Genomic DNA, 23,462 nt, shown 5'->3' on the forward strand with positions numbered 1-23,462 from the left:
GGCCAGCTGGTGTTATTTATAATATACACATAACTGAGGAAAAATAAAAAGGCAAAAGTTATGTATTATAAAGCTAACAAAATAAAATTATCTCCTGCCTCTTGGCATTTAACTTGTTACCAAGAATAATTATGAAGAATACTAGCGAAAGGGGAAATTTCACTTTATTTTTACTGTACAAAAAAAAGCAAAGTCATGAGACAGTGCCCCATACTAGGCCAATAGCACTGCTATATTCTGACTACAGTAGGTTCTAGGAAATTATATCACTTCTCCCGTGAGGTTGTTAAAGGTATTTTGTCTTATTTAGCACAAGTAAGGGCTCACCGAGCCTCATATTTATATCAAATTGCTAACTGCTATTTCAGGGTTAACATCACTACAAGCTGGAGACTTAAATTATTACCCATTGTATAGACTACCAAATTTCCAACCCTAACAATGCAAAGGTGTATAAGCTGATAGATAGATACCCAGCTGAAAGTTAACCATAATACACTTTCTTTTCCTTAGCAGCATAAGCTTTTTCATGTGCTAACCCTTCTGTCACTAATGCACATTCTTTTAAGGGGAAAAAAATATGCTTCTGTGCTCTAGTTTTAAAATGCAAAGGTATGATGTTATTTGTCACCATGCCCAAAAAAGTCCTTACTCGGTAACTTTGCCAGAAGAGGGAGAGAGAGAGAAGGCAAATGCTCCCCCAGCTGTTTCCTGTCTACAGTGTCTGTGTAATGTAGATAAATGTGAGGATTTTCTCTAAATCCCTCTTCTGTTTGCTAAATCTCACTGTCACTGCTAAAATCAGAGCAGATAGAGTCTGCGCAATGGAATAAAGTCCTCAATATTGAAATGTGACATTGCTCTCAACATCTCACATCTCTCTGGATTTCTTTTTTCTCATTATTTCTGCTAACAAATTCATTTCCAGACTTTGCACTTTTAAGAAGCAATGGAAAACATCAACAGTCTTTCAACACAATTATTAAAGTGCTGCTTTTGTGATTTCTTGAAGGTAAATCTTTATTACTATTTGAAATCATTTTCATTTTATTTTATTGTGTATTGTCTGCTTCTGGCTAAGAGAGTGTTATGCACTTTTTAGTAACATTATTTCTGAACTGGAAATTATTTATAAATTGCTGAATATGCAGTTTTAGATGATCTGAAAAATGGCTGTATGTGATAGTTGCAATTACATACCGATAACAATTGTAAAGGTAAAACTATTGCAGGTAATTATTTAAAATTCTGCTTCTGTTAGGAAAACTTTACAATATTTCTGTTATATCAATATTAAAGCTTCCAGTTACATTATTATCTATAGTTAATTAATGTTGTTCAACATAGAATAAGAACTTCTAGATATTTTCTGCAGGTGCAGAGGTTTATATTGATATATGCATTATACATATGGTAAATGTTAAAGTACTGTACTATTATTCTATGCAATCAATATATAAAACACTCATACTTTATGGTGTTCAAACTTATAGGTGATAGTATCACTGCAGCAGTGTGTTGCCACTGTATTACATTTACTTATTTTTGTGCTTTCATATATTAAAAGTAAAAATGAAGTTCAGTTTGCCTTTTATATTAGAAACCAGTTACAACTCTTGCTGACTTTGCATATTCATATAGTTTAAACAATTGTACATAAGGAAAGTGGAAATATTCCCCATCATCTTGTCAACTTTTCCCTTTGTAGGGAGGGCTTTTCCAGGCAAAGTTTCATGTTATAATACTATCATTTCTATTCAGGAGTGTCAATTCTCTTTAGGTAAATTTGACTGCAATAGATGCACTGACCTCTGTTTCTATCAACTGGCCCCCATTCAAGTTTCCATTCTCAGCAAAATCATATCTTTCAAGAACTATGTTGGGATTTTTTTTTCCAATTTGTAAGCACCACAGTTTTAAGAAGTTGACACAACCTCCACAGCTAGAATTACCTGAGGGCCCAATTCATTAAAAAAAGTGCCTGTCACAAGCAGAATTCATCCACTTTCCTTACTATAATTCATAATAGCTTTTCTAAGTAAAATATGTGAATTGCAATTGAACAATTTTTGGTGTCCAGATAGGCACCTCATTCCAACATACCTAAAAGATGAACAAATAAAAAAATAGCTGAGCAATGCTAACAGTTAAAAGACCTAAAAATAATGGGCTAGTTCTTCAGTCGGTATAAATTGGCATAGCTTCATTGAAGTCAATGGAACGACACTGATTTACACCAGCTGAAGATCTGGTCCAAACGTATACTTTACTTACATGATAATTACTAGTGAATACTATGTTATTACATTGTAATTACATGTTTCTTCAGATACTCTGGTTTAGTAATTCGCTTCAGCAGTTTCATATGCAACCTGTACTTCAGAAGATACATATAACCCTATATTCTATTTTACACTGTAATACATGCTACTTATGTCATTACTGGTATTTATACATAGTATTTATAATGACTGCAAATGTAATTAAATGGACAACTGTCATCATGAATGTAAAGTTTATTTACATGCAATTTGTGCCAACTGATTTAAAGTTTTTGCAATGGGTGGAGTCAGAAAACATGAAAGGTGTAAAAGAGGTCTGGAGTGTTCAGCCTATGTCAGGTCATTTATGTGCCACTATTTTGCACTGCTGGAACAGGCCTGCAGTAATAGCTGGTTATGTTACTGAAGAAAGATCCATGGAATTCCAGCTGTGAAAATATGATCAATCATTTGATGCAATTAATGGAAGTGTTTACCCAGGCTCATCCTGTACCTGTATTTGGTGTCCAAATGTAATTAAATGCTTCAGTAAACCCCACCCACTAACCAGTGCATTTTTTTAAATACCTCAGTTTTCTACTCAGATTGGGTACACAATAAAGACACTAACCTGTTGTAAAAAACCTGTAACCAATTGTGTTACATTTCTGTAAGTATTTTTCTTATATTGCCCTCAGATGTAAATGGGAACTTCAATCTTATCGCTGACATCTTGAATCAACTAAGGGCACATTTAATTAAAATGATAAAGAAAATAAATATAGTTTCAGAATAAGTTTGGAGGGAACAGTACCTAACTTTAAAAAAAAAATCAGTTGAGCCCTATGACCATGGGAATCCATTTCTTTTTTCAACGTTTTAACTTGTCTGCAAGTTCTTGATTGTTTTATATTTTGGGATAAACTTCAGAAATTCTCTGTGGTTGGACTGTGCAGCTTTCTTGGCCTGCACTAAAGGAAAAACACCGGAGAATCTGTCTTGTCCTAGCTACATGCTGATATTTATCTTACCATGTAACCCAGCTGAAAACTCTTGAAAAACATAAAATTGTTAAATGCTTAGGATTTATGTTTATTGCTGTCCCAAATGTTATTCAAGAACAAACTGTTAAATACATAATGCTCTTATATATACAAAGCCTTTCAGTCTACTGAGGCTATGTGTTTAATAGCTTTCTGATTTATCTCCTCTGAAGTAAGAGCTATTTTAAATTGCAGGTGCATCACTTTTTTATTGAAATTCAAGAGTATGGAAGGGGAAAGAAGAAACTGGTGTTGTTAAAATATGGAATCCTTACAGGAAATGATGCCCTATGTTATCAGTCATGTATAATAATTATATTCCCATTTACAAGAGTCTTTAGCCAATTTTGCCATGGAAAAACCAACAAATGTTATTGCATTAAAATGACTTCAATGGTAGATGCAAGAACATTAGATTCTCATACTTTGTCTGACATATTAAGGGATTTGGATTTGTTGGTTATTTTCACAGCGGAAATGCCATCTAGAAAAAAGGAAAAGCATTCCAAATTATTGATATATTTTCTTCTTTTGAAATCTGCAACATGGTAAGCATGGGGCGTAAGTCTGCAGAATGTTTGTCTCACTCACTGCCCCTACTACTAGACATAAATGGGTTCTCCTACTATTTGACAATGGTATTTTCTAAAACTGCTATGTCATTTCTGCAGCCTAGGGGTAGTGTAGCACTACACATATTGGATTAGATCCTTGGCTGCTGTAAATCAATACAGAAATGGAGACAAATGGGGCTCTGTCAATTTACATCAGCTGAGAATTTGGACCTTTAATATTTTTTCTAGGAAAGAAAAAAGTGAGTCTATACCACAAATACAAGAGAGAGAAAGTAATTATAATCTCTTGTGTATATGGTCAAGTTCAGACATGAGCTAAATGGGTGTAACTCTAATTTCAATGAAGATATACCTGCTGGCACAGAACTGAATTTGGCCCATAAACCATGACTAATTTTCATCTTAATTTCTTGAACATTTCCTGTTTCCTGCTTTCTCTCTCCCTCCCTAGTTATTTTGGCCTCCCTGCATTCCCTTGCCTTCTTTCTACCTCTTCCACATGCAGCTGCAACAAGTCAAAGTCCATTCTTAGAAGGTTCTTTAACTCTGTGTAAACATGAACCATGACTATTCACCCGGAAGAAAAAAAACAGGTTATAAAATGCATGCAATGGAAAATGTAAAGACTTGCAGTATTATCATGAGAGCTGCTTTAATATGTGGTTACTCCTATTTAACAAATTACACTGCGTACGCATTCCCAATTCACTGGGGTGAAGTATTTCATTTTCGTTAGGACTCTACTGGGAAACTCTGACGCAGTACTTTTGCTTCTTTGGCAGGTGAAGATGCACACTGTGTCCTACATTCATCTCTTCTACCTTGGCCTGTGTTTGCTTACCTTAACCAATTCTGCCACTGCTGGCCCAGAGACACTCTGTGGTGCTGAGCTGGTTGATGCTCTCCAGTTCGTTTGTGGAGACAGAGGCTTTTATTTCAGTAAGTCAACCCCTTCTATCGTTCAGCTTCGACATTTTTCCATGTATTCCTTTGGGTTTTGCAACCACTGCAAGCATGCACTAGAATAATCAAACCCGACTGTGAAGTATGGCTACTATCCTAAATCTCGGAGTTCTCCAAATCATGAAGTTTCAATAAAGCATAGAGCACAGTCAGAGTTCAGCTTATCTGAGATTTTAATGGGTTTTCTTTTTCAACTATCAGAGGGGTAGCCGTGTTAGTCTGGTTCTGTAGAAGCAGCAAAGAATCCTGTGGCACCTTATAGACTAACAGACGTTTTGCAGCATGAGCTTTCGTGGGTGAATACCCACTTCTTCGGATGCAAGCAGAGTGCTTGCATCCGAAGAAGTGGGTATTCACCCACGAAAGCTCATGCTGCAAAACGTCTGTTAGTCTATAAGGTGCCACAGGATTCTTTGCTGCTTTTTCAACTATGTTATTCCTTTTAACCACTTCCCAGCTGCTTCTATTCCACCTGCTGTGCTGCTACCTTCTGCTGGCCTTCCACTGAAATCAATGGAATGACAGGACATGCTAGACCTGATAGGTCCATGTGGCAGCGTAGTAGGTGCAGTGGTACATGAATGTATCAATTTGTATACTATTGGATGTTCTATGTACTAAGATATCAGGCAATAGAAAACAAGTTAAGTACATATCACATCATGTTAAAAACACACTATGCTCCAACATCTGGTTTGAGAGAGGAAATCTGGAAGGCAGCAGGCAGAAAGTTACAACATCCAAATATCCATACACTACATCAATTCAGTTCAGGCGAAGACAAAATTAATTTGCATTGGGATAATAAAAAACAATAATCACAAATACAGCCAACAGTTCAACTGACTGGACTATGAGGCTGAACATAAGTTAGTACATGAGTTCCTGTTCTAAGCAAAAGCCCCAAAATTGGCCTTGATAGACCATTGCAATATTTCACTTCCTTAGCTTCTTTGGTATGAAACCAGAATAATGCAGTGGTGATTCAAACTCATTATACCTTCCTAAACAATTACAAAAACAATGAGGAGTCTGGTGGTACCTTGAAGACTAACAGATTTACTTGGGTGGTGGTACCTTGAAGACTAACAGATTTACTTGGGCATAAGCTTTCTGTTAGTCTTTAAGGTGCCACTGGACTCCTCATTGTTTTTGAGGATAGAGACTAATACTGCTAGCCCCTGATACTAAACAATTACAGGTGGTCTGCAGTTCAAAAAGAGCAAAGCTATGAAACAGAGGGAATTTCAGTGTCATTTCTTACTTGAAAGGTGGCTTATTCTAAGATTCCAGTGCATCGAGTATATTCTGATACACTTCAAAATATCAAAGTTTCCACATTTACTCATGTCGAGTGCATGTCAGTCTGGTAACTACTGAGATTGCAGCTTTTGAATCCACTGAAAGACATGTGGCCTCTAATGAAACTTTCAGTGATTTGCTAAAGAAAAGCCATTCAGCATCTGGTGAAGTTACTCTAGTTGGTGTAAGGCTCACTCTGTGCCTTTACTAGCCTTCATTTTGGGAAAACCACAAAAGATTCAGATAAAGCACCTCAATTCTGGACACTTACCTGAAGCTTATCCAAATCTTTGGAAGCTTTCTCCATCCTTTCAGTCTATTCAGATCCTTCCTTTTCTTCCCAGCCATCCCCAACTTCACTTCAAAAATGAAGTCACTTCCTCTCTTTCTTCCCCATTCTCCCCAGCACAGTCAGCTTTCTGACACGGTTATCTCTCTCTTCATGCTTTTATTGTGATCTCCAACACCAAATAACCTTCTCCCTGGTCTCCTTCAGGCTTTCCATAGCTTTGGTGATATCACACCAAGTACATTAGGTCTCTACTTATATACAAGCACTGTTCCCAAAATTCATATGTTCTAGAGCTGCACAGGTCATAAGAACAACTCCGAATGTTGTATGGAGTATGGCCCTAAGGAAACAACTACAGGTTAGAAAGGTGGAAGGTTATTACCAACCTGGACCTTCAAGCTCTGGTTCAACGTCTGGGTTGAACTTTGAGATACCTATTATTTTTTCCAAATAGTTAACCCATTCCTATTGTGACCTAGAAAGACTGTTAAAACCTCTCTCCCACTTTCAAAGGTTTTCATAAGAGGCTAAATGAATGTACTGTACATCTCTTGAATATACATCTAGCACCAACAGTAATGACTGACATCCACGCGCCTTTATCTATTGTAAACATAGTTTAAAATACATTTAGTGATCTGATGGAAGTTCATACGTAAAATACATTTATGAGGTGTAGCCTGTTCATGAGTTTTAAAATATTATATTACCAGAAATAAAAATAACCTCATCAACTTAAAATTAGGGTTCCTACAGTACAATAAAAAAGATTAAAACAAAAACCAAGAACACTACAAGTAAAAAAAATACCCTACTCATTAAAGCATACAAAATTATAATGATGTCATTGTACCTAAAGATATGAATACCTTTATAGTGATTATACTGCCTAATGAAAATCAAGTGAAAATAAACATTAGGTATTCCAATAACAACCTTAACTCTGACCCCTTTTTTCTTTTTTCTTCTTTTTAATTTCATACAGTTATTCTGTATTTTATCTAATTGCTATGGTATGGCAAAGGAAGTCAGATATATAAGTACAATGAACAGTGAAAACATGGTGTTACTTTAGATATTATATATTACCACAGTAGAAGGTATACTGTACAAAGATATGTTAAATGTATTAAATATGCAACATTCTTCTTTGCACAATGTCTGCATAGTTTGGTAATTATAAAATATTGATATTCTGATAGAAATTGTGTGTTCAAAGGACCTTAGAATGTGTTGTTTCTGTATTTTGGTGCAAGGGCTTATAGTTACTGTAGAACTGTTAGCTCTTTATCTTTCAACACCGTTATTTAAATGTTTATAACTATCTTTCTATAATTAAAAAATTGAAGTGCTATGTTTTTTTAAAGCTATGTCCTGGGGTCAGAGTTGAGGCTGTAATTGTAATGTAATATTAATTTTTACATGTTTAAATTTTTCTGGAAGTATCATAGAATCACAGAAATATAGGGCTCAAAGGGACCTCAAGAGGTCATATAGACCAGCCCCCTGCACTGAAGCAGGATTAACTATACCTAGACCATTCCTGTCAGGTGTTTGTCTAACCTGCTCTTAAAAACCTTCAATGACAGGCATTCCACAATATCCCTTTGTAACCTTTCCAGTACTTAACTATCTTTATAGTTAGAAAGCTTTTCCTACTATCTAACCTAAATCTCCCTTGCTGCAGATTAATCCCTTTGCTTCATGTCCAACCTTCAGTGGACACGGAGAACAATTAATCAGTCCTCTTTATAACAGTCCTTAACATATTTGAAGACTGTTATCACGTTCCTACTCAGTCATCTCTTCTCAAGACTAAACATGCCCAGTTTTTTAATCTTTCCGGACAAGTTTTCTAAATCTTTTACTATTTTTGTTGCTCTCCTCTGGACTCTCTCCAATTTGTTCACATCTTTCTTAAAGTATAATGCCCAAAATCAGACACAGTGCACTAGCTGAGGCCTCATCACTACTGAGTACAGTGGAACAATTACTGTCTGTGTCTTGCATATGACATTCCTAATAATACACCCCAGAATGATATCAGATTTTTTTGCATCTGCATCACATTGTTGGCTCATATTCAATTTGTGATCCACTATAACCACAGATCAGTTTCAGCTGTTCTATTGTCTACCCAGTTATTCCCCATATTGTTTTGGGCATTTGATTTTCCTCACTAAGAGCACACTTTGCACTTGTTGTTATGGCATTTTATCTTGTTGATTTTAGTCCAATTTTCCAATTAATCAAGGTAGTTTTTAATACCAATCCTGACCTGCTTACAACCTCTTCCATCTTGGTGCCATCTGTAATTTTTATACATACAATCTCCACTCCCTTATGCAACACATTAATGAAAATATTGAATAGTACTGGACACAGGACAAACCTCTGCAAAACCCTAGTAGATACATCTGCCCAGTTTGATAGTGAACCATTGATAAACACTGCTCTACAGCCAAAATGCTTCTGAAATAAATGTAGTCAAACTTTACTAATTCTGGGTCACTGAGAACGAAAATGATGCTTAAAATTGTTGGTTGGCTCTAGTTTTTCTGTTTAGCCAAAGTGAGCAGAGATGCCTCGTACTTGTGTGAACAGTGCAGATAACTTCTGCTATGTTTGTGGTGAAGTGACTTTTGCATCACAAAAGCGCAGTATAACCACTATGGTTAAGAAAGCCTATCACCTTTATTTTGGCTGCAAAATTGGAGATCAAGACAAGAGGTGGGCCCCACACATATGCTGCAACACTTGTGCAACAAATCTTCGCCAGTGGTTGAACAGGAAAAGGAAATCTATGCCTTTTACAGTGCCAATGATTTGGAGAGAGAGCCAACAGATCATACCAGCAATTGTTACTTCTGCATGGTGCCTCCAGTTGGGAAAGGTGTGTCAAAGAAGAAAAAGTGGACTGTGCATTATCCAAACATTCCATCAGCTATACGCCCAGTACCCCACGGAGAAGGACTGCCGGTTCCTGATGCACCAGAATCATTCTCACTTGAGTCAGACGAGGAAGAGGAAGAGGATGAAACTTCTGGTCCTGAACCATCAATGTCACAGGACCCACATTTTCTCCCATCCTCCTCCTCTGAACCACACCTCATAACACAAGGTGAACTGAATGACCTTGTCAGGGATTTGGAACTACCCAAGAGTAAGGCAGAGCTGTTGGGCTCCAGACTACAGCAGTGGAATCTCCTGGCAGGTGATGTTAGGGTTTCCATGTTCCGTGACCGTCAAAAGGATCTTGTCCCATTCTTCTTCATGGAAGGTGATCTTGTAGCCTGCAACAACATCGATGGTGTGATGGCAGCCCTCAACGTCATTCACGATCCAGATGAGTGGAGACTGTTCATTGATTCATCGAAGACGAGTCTTAAAGCTGTTTTACTGCATAATGGCAATGTTTTGCCATCAATTCCAGTTGGTCATGCAGTCCATATGAAGGAAACCTATGACAACATGAAACAACTTTTGAGGTGCATAAACTATGACCAACATCAGTGGCAGCTTTGTGGCGATTTGAAGGTTGTTGCTCTCTTGCTTGGTCTGCAGACTGGATACACAAAGTACTGCTGTTTTCTCTGCGAATGGGATAGTTGTGCAAGAGATTCCCACTACATCAAGAAAGATTGGCCACTCCGACAGTGATTGGAGCCTGGGAGGAAAAGTGTTCAGCATCCACCACTTGTTCAATCAAGGAAGATTTTGTTACCACCCTTACACATCAAGCTGGGTCTGATGAAGAACTTTGTCAAGGCCATTGACAAAACACAAGTAGCTTTCAAGTACCTCCATGGAAAATTTCCAAGGTTAAGTGAAGCTAAAAGGAAGGTGTCTTTGTTGGTCCTCAGATTCGTGAACTTCTTCGAGATGATGCATTTGACTATGCACTGCGTGGCAAGGAAAAGACGGCATGGAAAGCCTTCCAGTTAGTGGCAATAAATTTTCTCGGAAACAACAAGGCAGACAACTACAGGTTGTTGGTGGGAAACCTCCTCAAGGCATACAAAAGCCTTGGTTGCAACATGTCACTAAAGATACATTTTTTGCACTCTCATCTAGATTTTTTTCCACCAAACTGCGGAGCAGTGAGCGACAAGCATGGCGAGCGATTTCACCAGGACATTGCAACAATGGAGAAACGCTATCAGGGCAAATGGAGCCCATCAATGCTTGCAGACTATTGCTGGACAGTGACAAGAGATGTTCCATTTAATGAATACAAGAGACAAGCCAAGAAGCGCCGAGTAGACACTGAATAGGACTAAACTATGTACATAATAGTTTTTTGCCTTTTGTTTCATAATAAATTTTAGTTAGATAACCCTTTTGCTGATTTTTAAAGTGTTACATAAACAGGACAGGTGAAATATTATCATGTAAAGCAACCATAAACACATTGAAAGACCTAGGCTTACAATTTATGATTAAAACTCTACTATCTACACAATATACATAGACATAAAATGTAAAAACTTAAATATCTTAGAAACAGTAGCCAATCAGTTGTTTTAATTGTCATATTTGAATTCAGCACATCAAAATACATAATAAATACCACATTTTATCTCTGAAGCAGACGACTTCTCAAAAATTGTAGACCAGTGTAATTATACTCTTTGAGTAATTCAAATGGTTGAATTATATGAGTAATTAAACCTATTAATTAAATTAAAACTTTCCTTATTATTTCTAATTTTTAAGTATAACATTCTTGATATTTATTGTTCTGATGTTTATTACTTACTCTAACAACTTTTACTTTAACAATGAAGATTTTGTCTGAGATTTTTTTCCCCCTAAGGAATATTAAGAACATACTATACCTTGGGCTCCTGGAGCACTTATGAGATCTTCAAGAGCTCCTGAAAATGTTGACCCTCAGTACTTAAAACTCTATGGGTTAACACGTCCCAGTTCGCCTTTTGCTCCAAGTTACCATGCCTTTAGAGCTGGTCAGATTATTATTTTCCCCTATGGAAAAATAAAACCAAACTTTTTAGGTTTCCTGTTTTTGGTTTTTCAAGAAAAAGTTGAAATTTTCTACAGAAAGCAGGCACTTCCCATGAAAATTTTCTATTGAAAAACAGTTTAGATCATTTTTTTTATTTCAACCAGCCCAATACTGCTCTCCCCAGACTAAAATAAGTAAGGTGTCTCTTATGCACACACTATCCCTCAACACTTCCCTGCCTTTTCCACTCAGCAAACCTATTGGGGCTGGTTACAGGGGACTACTGCTGCCACAGAGGACCACAGCTATGATCCAAAGCCAATTGAAGTCAATAAAAGCATTTACATTGATTTCAATGGGCTTTGGATCAGATCCCAAAGGAAGACCTCAGTAGGTACAAGGAAGGGGTAGCTTGAGGGAAGAGCTCAGAGGTCATTCCCCTTTTCCTGTGAATCTTCATAGGTCTGTATAAGTGGAAAACCCCATGAGCCTGAGGAGGCTCAAAGCCCATAATGCACCATTTTGGCAAAAATTATCTTTTATTTCACCAAGCCTCATTTGAGAATAGGTTACATTTTAGGTCTATGTATGTAATAAAAGGGGCTAGATGCTTACTAAGTGCTGTACTAAGTTCACCAGAGCCAACATTCCATAGCAACATCTCAGCTGAAAAGTTGGTAACTTCTCAAATTGACTTTCATCATCTAAATTCTGATGCTGTGACTAGAGGTCTGGGACTGGCTAGGTGAGGAGAATGGGACTGGGATGTGGAGCCAGGGTGGGGAAGAGATAGGACTGGGATAGGGACAGGGCAGAAGCATTCAAGCTTGGGAGGAAATAGGCAGAACAGTCTGAACTCACTAGAGCACAGGGTTCCTCACAGCTGCAACGGAAGTCAATGGCAGCTCTCCTTTGAATATATAGTTCTAATGATTGTAAAGGTCCTAGGTGACTCAAACTGGGCCCCCAAAATTCATTGATATTTTTACCTCAGTCTCACTATGCCTCATTTCCCCATCTGTAAAATGGCGCTAATACCACCCCATCACCTTACTGGGATTTTGTGAAAATAAATTAATTGTTTGTGAAGTACTCAGATGGTATAGTGATGAGCGCCATAGAAAAACCCATGAGGAAATTAATAATTCTTTCTTCATAGCAAGGTTTGAATAGTGTGAAGTAAATAAGGCTTAGGCCCACCGATTGAATAATGGGGAGGAAACAAAATACTGAATAAAGGCTCACTAAGTGAGCACTGTCCATCCTATTCAATGAAAGAGGCAGGAGTCCTGTGGCAGAAGCAGTATGGTGACTATGTAATTAAACACTGTCAAATAATGCATATGCAAAGGGCATAGGTAACTTAATTCTGGCGCTTTTGAGTGCTTGATTTTGCAACCTTCATAATGTTCTTTTAAAATGGGGTGGGGGGGTTGTGTGCGTAATTATATGTAAATTTAAATTTCCATTTACTAGCACAGCCAAGCGTTTAGTTAAAGCACATGTACCTAGGCTATCTTCATTACCAGTGAGGAGAAGCAAACTTTTAACTAATGGTTAAGTATTAAACACCACGGTATTTTAAGTGAATGCAGTGCTCGTAATAGGCTTTGTATCGATAGCTTGGCAGACTGAAGTTTTCTGCTTATTCACAGAACAAATACAGCATGTGCATCAGCAACGCAAGCTTCCCCAAACCATTCTGCCATGTGCCTCAACCCTGATCCGGAGGGACCATCTCTAGGGCTGAGAGGGTAGTTCATTCCACACGCTGCATTTATCTTTGGCAATCTCTACTGAGAATGCTATCAAGAGTGCTAAATAGTACTTACTATGATGGCAGTTTTATGATGTGAGCACCTGTCTATTAGCTACTAGACTGAATCCTTCAATTCAACCACATCACCTTCTGTTGCTACCTTGTTAGAACTAGTGTACTAATTGGGGTTGGGTCTGATTGGTATTTGGATGGGAGAGCTTCAAGGAAAACAACAAGCTGCTGCAGGAGATGCATATTCAGTAAGTGATACTCTTCCCTGGGCATCAGTATTGAGCCAGTGACAAAATATTCTATTAGGAAGGTGCCATCTGTTTGATGAGACTAAGAGAAGTCCTAATCACTGAAAAGATCCTATCTCATGTTTTACAAGAGACGAAAAATTAGCCCTAGTGGCTTGTCCAAACTGAAGTTTGGGAAGTCAGTCTACCACCCTGCATGCATGTAATTGAATCCTCCTTTATTGTACTTCATATCTACCTATCACTATCTATTTATCAGAATTTCTAGAGTGCCTATCAACATGGCATCCAATTGCTGCCCATGCAAACACTGGGATCTGCCCTGAAGGGACAGTCAATTCTCCATCCTTTGACACATGTTGCTTTAAACACTAAATCCAGTAATGTTCAACAGCTGCTACATTCCATGAAGTGGTAGATTAATAAAAGACCATATTCTGGCTTCTCTTGCATGGTTTCTGACATGGGCAGAGGAAGTATAGGGAGCTTTGCATGTCCTCCTTCTGTTCCTGTGCTAACAGGCAACCAGAATCCCACACTCTGAGTTCACTAAGTAAGACTTTGAGGAGGGCCATAATGCCATTGTGGGTTGTGACCATGTGCCGTTCCCCTTCCATACTGGTTGGCAGCTGAGGACAATACTGTGAGAAGCATGTGTTGGCCCCTGTAATGGTGTGACAGTCCTGTGCATACTCACTACCAGTGTTTTCTCCACATGCAGAATTTCTGTTGCTTGTGCAAAGGACCACTGCATCTGTTTACTGCAATTGTGGCAACTAATGCCATACAATGTGACCCAGTGTATGTATAGCTCTTTAGGTTTCTTAGGGGTAAACATAAAGGTAAGGTATTAGTCAGCAGTGGTCACTCATTTCACTTTCAGCTCTAGTGATCTTGAGTTTAAGGATTCTGTTTCAAATTCTTATACTCCCTGAACCACCCTCCCTTTTGTTTAAGATATTACCATATGTAAGCAGGAAGTTAAAAGGATAATTATTGCTACACTGAGGTGGAATTCTGCAGTTTTGGTTTGCCATCAATGTAGACCTTTCCCCTTGTTTCCCTAAATATGGGTTAAGATATCTATGATTCACTCAGAGTTTCAGTAGGAATGAACACAAACAACTCAATTGACACCTTCAAGGGTCACCTGCTTTAGCTTGAAACCAAACCAGTTAAGTGACTGCCCAAGGAAACTCAGGAAGGCTGTAATGGAGTCAGGTATAGAACACAGATCTTGTCCTGATGCAGTCTTGTGTATGAACCACAAGATCATTCTTCCTTGTGATAGCTTTCTGGGCAACATAGACCTTGTATTCTCACATCCTGGTATTTCAGGTTCATACATTGTAGACTTTGTGCTTATTTCGCCTGGCAAACTGATAAATCTGTGTGTAACTTGCTGAGGAAAATCGTATTATAGGAAGATTATTCTTTCATCATTCATATTTCACTAGAGACTTCAAAGGTAAAGAATAGAAGCAGAACATGCTCCAGATAGCTACAGCACAGATTAGAGGTGGAGAATTTTGCTGTAAGTGTTCTACTCTTCTTGTAAGAGTTATCCAGTCAATTTCTCTAAAAGGAGATTGTTTCTTTATATAATTCAAAGAGAATAACAGAATACAGTTTACTCTAGCTTACATGTCTATGTTATGAATAAATTGCACTAGCTTGGGAGAGGAGAGCATGTGCAATTTGCTCTAGGAAACAAGTCACATTGTTTTCAATTCAGTTCCTTCTTCTTTAAGAAACATGCATTGCCACATTCCCAAATATGGATGATTAATTTAGTTAAAAGTGCATATAAGTGTTAAAAAATAAATGGCCTTTCAGATGGTTAGAGAATTCAATGAGCCATTCTAATTTCTCAGGCCCAATTTAGACGTAATATGTACCTGGGGCCATGTATACAAATGGAAGCTAAAGTTAGGGACCTAGCATAGTGAAGGTCTTTCGACATTCTTCAAAGAGTGAAGAATGATCTAACACATGCTTCCTTACATAGAAGAAAGAATTTCAGAACAGGAATGTATTCAGTGTTGTTGTAGCTGTGACAGTCCCAGGATATTAGAGAGACAAGGGGGTTGAGATAATATTTTTTATTAGACCAACTTCTGTTGATGAGAGAGACAAGCTTTGGAGCTACACAGACCTGAAGAAGAGCTCAAAAGCTTGTCTCTCTCACCAATCGAAATTGGTCAAATAAAAGATATTACCTCACCCACCTTGTCTCTCTAATAACTGGGATGGGCAGACTTAGGTTTTCCCAGTATCCCCCCTCCCATTGCCTTTGACAACCACTGTGTGGACTATTATGACATATTTTTACTATTGATTTTCTTCCACTGAGACAACAAAACCAATTCAGTATCCCTGGGAATGCTCAGAGATATCCCCCCTCCCTTGTACATGTCATGAGAATACTGGATAATTCTTCCAAATGGGCAGGAATCCCTATAATCAGACCTGTCATCACACCTCCCATGCTGTGTAAGAAGGAGGTATAAATGAAGGAGTCAGTATCCTGCAGAGAAGGAAATCAGTGGCCCAGTAATAGGTAGTTACGTGACCAGCACAATGCTTCTGCTTAGAACCAGGACAATGATTCCCCTCCCTGCTCAAAGTCTGCTTTTAGGATGGCTTTAGGATTTTTAGGCCTGACAGCAGAATTCATCAATGTAATTACAACAGATGGAATTGCATTGCATTCCATACCTCTCCCGTAGCTATGGGGACTATGATAACCATATAGATGCTCACGCCTCTAAATGTCCCAAGCTGAAAGCAATGATCTATTACAAGCCCTGAAAAGAAACATTGAAAAGTTGCAATTACTGTACTATGTTCAACTGTGTTAGGGAATTTTTATAGATGTTCCAAAAATATATCCTGGTGAAACAGATGAGCCTGTGTAGTAACAACATGGAAACTGTGCAGTTTTGGACTGAAATAATTGTGGAATCAAATTGGATCTGACACATACTTCTTTTGTATCTATATAACCCACCAGTGAGTGTGTGCTATGGATCCCTGCTCTGTGCCAATCCACAGAGGATATGAGTTGTTCCAAACTCCACCTATAGAGTCTTGGCTATTTAGTTCAAGATGCAGCAGCTCATGCTTTTTATCTTTGCAGTTCCCAATTCAATCCCTGGTGTGATGACCTACATTTTACTGCCATTCATAAAAAACATGGAGGAATGCCTTAAAAAGAAGCAGGGCCTATGAGAGGGTCTGCAATTTTTGCCACATTGGAAAGGGTTGGGGGTCTCGTGCCACTGTGTTCTCCTAGAGAGTCTCCCAGTCATAATAAAAATAAATTTAATTTTCATTCAGTGGCACTACACTGAGCACAGTGATCAGCTGATTGGCTGCTCTGAAGCTGAAGCAGTGGGCAAACTTTCACGCATGTACATCTTTGTGAAAGATCCAAATGAGAGTGCAGTAGGTTCCCTAAAATTTCAAATTGTGTGTGTCCTCATTAGTGGTTAGACAAAAGAGATGACAAAGCTTGTCATGATGTTTGTCTTTATCAATGTGCTAGCTCAACTTTAACACTGAGCAAAAAGCTGTTACTTAACATGTGATTCCTTAACTGCAGCTAGTTGTATGTGTATTTAATGCATTGTTTAGTCTCATGTTGGCTAAAGTCGCTTAAAGAAGAAATTGGCAAGCTCAGCGTTAATTCTTGGCATTGCTGCCCCTCTTACTTTTTCACTGAACCTTAAATACCAAGAAAAACCCTTGACTCATTTTACTTCTGGCATATTTCTATATGCAATTGGCCAAAACCTTTGCACATGGTCCTCTGCATTTGTCCTGATATTATTAATGGCTTTGCAATATTTGATCAGAGCTGCTAGAGTCACAAAGACAAATCATACAATTTTGACCAAGACCACACAGTGTCTTAATTCAAACCTTTTGCATTAAATGCTTGAGCGTCTAAGGCAAATGTGATGTTTAGATGTTACTTGTAATTATTAGAACTGGGAGCACTGGTTTTTGGGAGTCTGAAAGGACAGGAAACAGGAAGGAGGAGGGAGGAGTTGAGGAGGCAGAGTGAGGGTTACAGAGAGTCCCGCAGCAGCTTGGTAAAGAGATTTCCACTTTAAAAATAAAGTCCTGTTGAAGTTTGTTAGTATCTTGCCTGGTTGATACAACATTCTGGGGATGAGGATGGGTCTTCTGCCTCTGAACCCACCTGTACCCTTTCTGCAAAGCCCAGGTGAGCCTCCAATTGCTTTTACTGCCTGGATCCATATGTTTGAGACTTATCTGTTTGCAATCAGTGCTACAGAGATTTCTGAAGTAAGAAAGCATGCTCTGCTAATCCACTGCCTTGGAGCAGAAGGGCAGAGTATATTTTACACTTTTCCCTTTGCAGATGATAAATACGAGACTGCACTTACTGCATTAAAGAACTTTTTTGTGCCAAATGTATGATAAGACAGCAGTGACATGTACTCCTCCATTACAGCCTGTTCCTCTTCCTGAATCTGCATGGGAAAAAGTGACGATTGACATTGTAGGACCCTGTGATACTGCTCCAATTGACTGTCATTATGCCATCACTTTAATAAACTATTTCAGTAAATGGCCTGAGGTAGCGTTTACATTGCAAATCTCTCCTGCTAAAGTAATTTAAGTTCCTCTCTTCAGTTTTTAGCAGGGAAGGTAACCCCAAAGAACTGGTTTCAGATAATGGTAGTCAATTTACTTCCCTGGAGTTTGAAACTTTTCTAGCAGAGAGGAACATTTTACACAGAAGGTCATCCCTATATTACCTTCAAGCCAATGGGGAAATCAAACGGTTTAAAAGAAATTCAAAAGAGAGTTTGCAAACGGCTAAACTGGAAGGGTGATTGTGGATACCCTTCACTACTGATTTCTTGAAAGCATACTGGGCTACACGACATGCCACAATGCAAAGATCACCTGCAGAGTTACTGCATAGGAAACAGATGAATACTAAACGGAACATTGCTGGATTGTTAAAGGCACGACCTGAAGCCCCAACCGAGGATGATGTGAGAAAAACAGTTGAACAGAACCAAGCAAAGTATAAGGCTTTCACAGACAAGCGGCGAGGTGCTAAGGAACCAAAGTTTGAGTGTGGTTCCTTCGTTAGAATACAAAAACCTGGAATTTTACGCAAAGGTGACCATGAATTCACAGTTCCTCTTAAAATCATAGAGAAGAAGGGATCTTACACCTATTAACTTTCTGATGGGCGGGTATGGAATGCTTCTTATCTTGCACCTGCCTATGGAGGAGGCAGAGGAGATTATGCCAACACCCAGTCTGCATTGGATGACTTCACTGTGGTATCAACACAACAAGACATTGCATTGAAACCGGGGCTTGAGAGATGGCCTCTCAGACCCAGACGACCACCTGTCTAGACTAGAGACTATGTTATGTAGTATTTACAGTGTTTTCAGTGTAATATTTCTGCCAATAGTATAGTGTCTTGTTTCCTATTTGTTCCTGTGGTTAGAACAACAATGTTTATTTTAATTGGGAGAGTTTCTTAAGAGAGGAGGGAATGTGGTGTTTAGATGTTGCATGTAATTATTAGAACTGGGAGCACTGGCTTTTGGGAGTGTGAAAGGACAGGAAACAGGAAGGATCTGTTGAGGAGGCAGAGTGAGAGTTACAGAGGGTGCAGCAGCAGCTTGGTAAAGAGGTTTCCACTTTAAAAATAAAGTCCTGTTGAAGTTTGTTAGTACCTTGACTGATTGATACAACAGCAATCCATATTGTAAGTGTTTCAGGACAGGGAATTCATATGGCAGCCTCTCTAGGGACTCAATTCAGCAGTCTAGGTCTATTCAGCAAAGCACGTGCATAAGTCCCACTGATTTCAATGGAATTTAAATGTGTGCTTAGATGTAAGCATGGTCTTAAGTGCTTGGCAGAATAAGGATGGATTTAAGCATATGTTCTAATGCTTTTCAAAATGTCTGGGATAAGTTTCTTATTTAACTGTACCTAATGTCGACATTCCTCCTTAAAATGAGCCCATTTGTTCAAAACTATGACTACAAATGAAAGTGATTATGTGTAGCTAAGTTATATTTCAATATAACTAATAAAAAATAATAAAAATGTGGCATCAAATTCTTTCATGCTGCTCCTAGCAAAGATATTGGGCCAAATTCATCCCTGGAGTAACTCTAGGGCCCCTTGTGTCAAATGGAAAAAAATTATTAGAAATTCAAACTATTTTACAATTTGGTTTAGTGCAAATATGATAGTCACCATCTAAACTGCTGCATCAGAGATTAAAGAGCTAAAAACCAGAGCTAAAAACATACATCTCCACAGTTTGAGCTAAGGAGCCAGGTTCTCAATGGGAGAGCATTAACAGATCAATATCTTCTGTGCATCAGGCACAGAAGGGAACTTGTAACATACACTGATGAGTGGGCTGCACACAACAATAGAAAGTTTAACAGTGTCATTATAAGCACAGGTTTAGACAAGTAAATCTAGTTAAAACATCTCTCAGTGCCTTCCTGATCCAAAATAGCTCATCATAGTCATGTGTTAACCAATAATACTCAGCATAGGGTGACAAATTGCTTTACTTCTATCCAGGGAAGTAAAATTAAATGATATCCCTTCCCAAAACTTCACTGCTGATTAGAAACAATTCTAGAGATGGGTTTATTTTGTCAGTGTTATGGCAGCAATCTTTAAGTTAAAATTCTGACTTCTGTTAATTTTTATGTATCTCTGATTCTTAAATTTCCCCATCCAATGCCAACTCCTGTAGAGTTGCTTTGGAATGTCACAGTAATGATTAAACTGCTATAAAATCTGAAGCAGACAAATGAGTCTGAGATAGAATTTCATCAAGAACTACAGCATCTATGCAGAGTCAAAGACAACAGGCCTTCAAAGAGCCTACCTCAAAGCAGATTACACCTGATTTCTCTAGTCTATCCAGACAGATGTTGCTTTCAGGCCAAATCCTTAGCTAGTATAAATTGGCATAGCTCCACTGGCTTAAATAGAGCTATACCGATTTCATCTTTTCTGACCCTTCATATTTATATTTTCCCTATATTATTTTTGAAATTCAACTGAAATCCCAACTTTCCAGCATTGAAAACATAATAGAATGTCCAAATCTCCCATTGTGGCGTGCAAAATGAATCTTATGTTTGCCTGTGTGAATGCATAAATATGGGGAAGGATGTCCCGTTTTATTTGAAAATTAGACCATACACATTAATTCAAAACCATGTGATTCTTAATATAAAAATATTTGGGTTTTTTATTCTTCATGCTTTTGTATGATAAGTGAATGTTTACCCATGGTTGAGTGTGTGAAAGAAAAAGAAAAGAAAAGAAAAGATTTTTAAATCTCTATCATGTAAACTTTTTTTATGAAAAGTGAAGAGTGGAAGTGACTCATTCCAATCACCCTGGCCAAGTAATTTTATTACTGAAGATAAATAAAGGGTTGCAAAAACACCTGTTGACCAGCTCTACCTCCAAATGAGGTAAGCAACAAAATAACACTACCAGAAATATTGCAAACAACTACCCAAAATGATAAACACTACAGCAAACTATTTCATCTTAAACAATTCTCTCCAACAGTCATCCAACACTAGTTACTGAATCATGAGATAAAAATATAAACCCTACACACTTGCCATCTCTTTCAATGCAACACCAATTCTACATTCCAAACAACTGACAAACATCCATCTTTAACAACTCTACATGGTCAGATTTAAATGCTGTGTGGTTTATGTGGTGGTGGAGAGAGAAGGCGTGTATGTCGTGGATAGGGGATGTGGGTAAGATAGTGTGAAGAAGGTGAAATCATGGTTGCAGGTTGAAAAAATGAGGAAATCTTAATTTGGAATTCCCTGGTACTTTTGAAGGATGTGCTAGTGTTGTATGCACTTCAGCAACCTTTACTGGTTTATAACAGAGTTTTTGTTTGGGATGCATATACGCACACAACATACTGACATTTTCTATTTCGTGAGTCAACGCTCAATTATCAGACAAGTGCTTCTACTATTACTAAGAGCTTTTTTAAAACATCTTTTTGTAACTTTTCATCAGCCACAATAGATTTCTGAGAGTTAATTTGGACATCTATTTTAGTTTAATTTGCATGTTCACATTCTGCAATACTTCAAAACTCCTGTAGATTAGAAGATTGTAATGTCTTGCCTCTGCATCCCCTAAATTCCTGAATTACTAGCCAATAGGTCATCCAAGAAGAAGCTTAAATTTTCCTACGTATTTTGAGTTTTATGTTTCTTTCCATTAAAGTTTCCAGCCTTTCAGAGACATATTTAGTTTGGCAGAGTGACTCTGGTGACTCATGGAATGAAGAGATTTGAGAGCAAGCTACTGAAAATGTATCCAATTTCTCCTTGTGTAATTTGGGAGTAAGCTACTAATAATACATGTAGTTTTTCTTGGTTTAATCAGATGCATTATTGCCAAATATTTATCCTGTATAGAAGTCTTGTTATTCTTGAAATATATAACAAAGATCAAACGCAAATATACCTGTACATTGGTTTATAAGATATTCCTGGCTTCTTTTCTAATTGTTTTTGGCACTGTCCCTTAAATCAATGGGCACTGAACGAAAACACGGATCCTACGGATCCTACTGAAACCTTTTCTAGTATGACCCTAACTATACTTTGGAATTCAGCAAACAAACATTCCTTATTAGCGTAATTATTTACTTTCCACCAGGTTCTGATCAATTACATTGATGTTACTTTCCCATTTTTTGTATGAAGAGATGTGTTGTTAGAATAACTACGTCTCCCAAGCTATATTGAAAATTCCATTGATTCTTTTGTCAAATTAAGATAAGATGTTTTTCTCTTCACTCAGTCCTTTCTCAGACTGATGTTCAGTGACAAGCTTGTGTCATTTTGCATTTATATGAATACATGCACCTGAAAGATATAAGGCTAGAAATTGCATAATATAATAGTGCTAATGGTTCCTTGTTGCATCGCAGGAGAGCAGGAACAAAGTTCAAGCAGAAACAAGAGTGTGTGTATGCATATGCTCGTTTATTCATTCCCAGCATGCTCTTATATATCACATGGTAAGCAATCACAATTGCTAATTAATTAATTAAACCCACACAGCCGCAGCTGTAACCCATAGGGTAATCATCATTATACACACCTGTCTGCCTGTTCACAATTAACTGCCCAATGAGAACAAGCCCAAGGCCAGCCCTTCACACACAATTCCCAGCCCAGAAGCCTTCAGCACCTCACATTCAATCCCACATCTCCCCCCTCTATTTACAATCAAAAGAAGAGGGAAAAGGAAAACAAGACAAAAACATTCACCAAACATTTCCAACTCACAACAACATAACACCACAATCTATCACAAGCCAAAAACTTTTATAAAGCCAACCCATATAACCATGCAATCCTTTACATATACCCAAATAACACCAAACAAAAACAAAGTGCAAACTCTACAGGATTCCCCCCTTTCCAATAGAAACATCCCTCAGATGTCAGGTGATCAGACTGACACTGAGGGAGGGGGGGTCCTAGAGAAAATACATACCAAAAAACATCACAAAACAAAACACAAAACATAACTCTTAATAATAATTGCATGGTATACTAAATGCTATGCAGCCAACACAAATTTTCCTACAAGCACAGCAAAATTATCCCTTCTTAAATGGGGAAGTGATAGAATTGGTTTATTCGAATTAAGTCAGTAGCTAAGGGAATGTTTCTTTCTTCTTCTACTGCTTTCACAACCAGGTAAAAGCAGCTTAATCCAAAGAATTGAGTTAAGCTGAGAAGATCTTTTACTTCAAAGTCTCGCAACTTTGCAGTCATTCGAAGGCCATTATCATGAGCAGTTTCAATTAGTCTCAGGTCAAAAGCCTTTGATTGATATCTTAACTCTTATTCCAACAAAGCATTAATAATTCCTGAGCTTCAGTTGTTACAAGCATTTCAATCATCATATGATCAGGGACAAACGCCAAGTCCTACTCAGGAC

General features: G+C 38.0%; 1 protein-coding gene across 1 annotated transcript in view; it reads left to right on the forward strand.

Moving 5' to 3' along the window:
- Positions 1–753: 753 nt before the first annotated feature.
- IGF1 (insulin like growth factor 1) overlaps positions 754–23,462 on the forward strand; it is a 95,934-nt gene continuing 73,225 nt past the window's right edge. Inside the window, exons 1-2 of the mRNA XM_044988055.1 lie at positions 754–1,012; positions 4,662–4,818. Coding sequence (XP_044843990.1) covers positions 950–1,012; positions 4,662–4,818 — 220 coding nt within the window. The 5' untranslated portion in view covers positions 754–949. The remainder of the gene's footprint in view (positions 1,013–4,661; positions 4,819–23,462) is intronic.

The sequence above is a fragment of the Mauremys mutica genome, chromosome 1, assembly GCF_020497125.1.
Source record: "Mauremys mutica isolate MM-2020 ecotype Southern chromosome 1, ASM2049712v1, whole genome shotgun sequence".
NCBI classification, from domain to species: Eukaryota; Metazoa; Chordata; order Testudines; family Geoemydidae; genus Mauremys; species Mauremys mutica.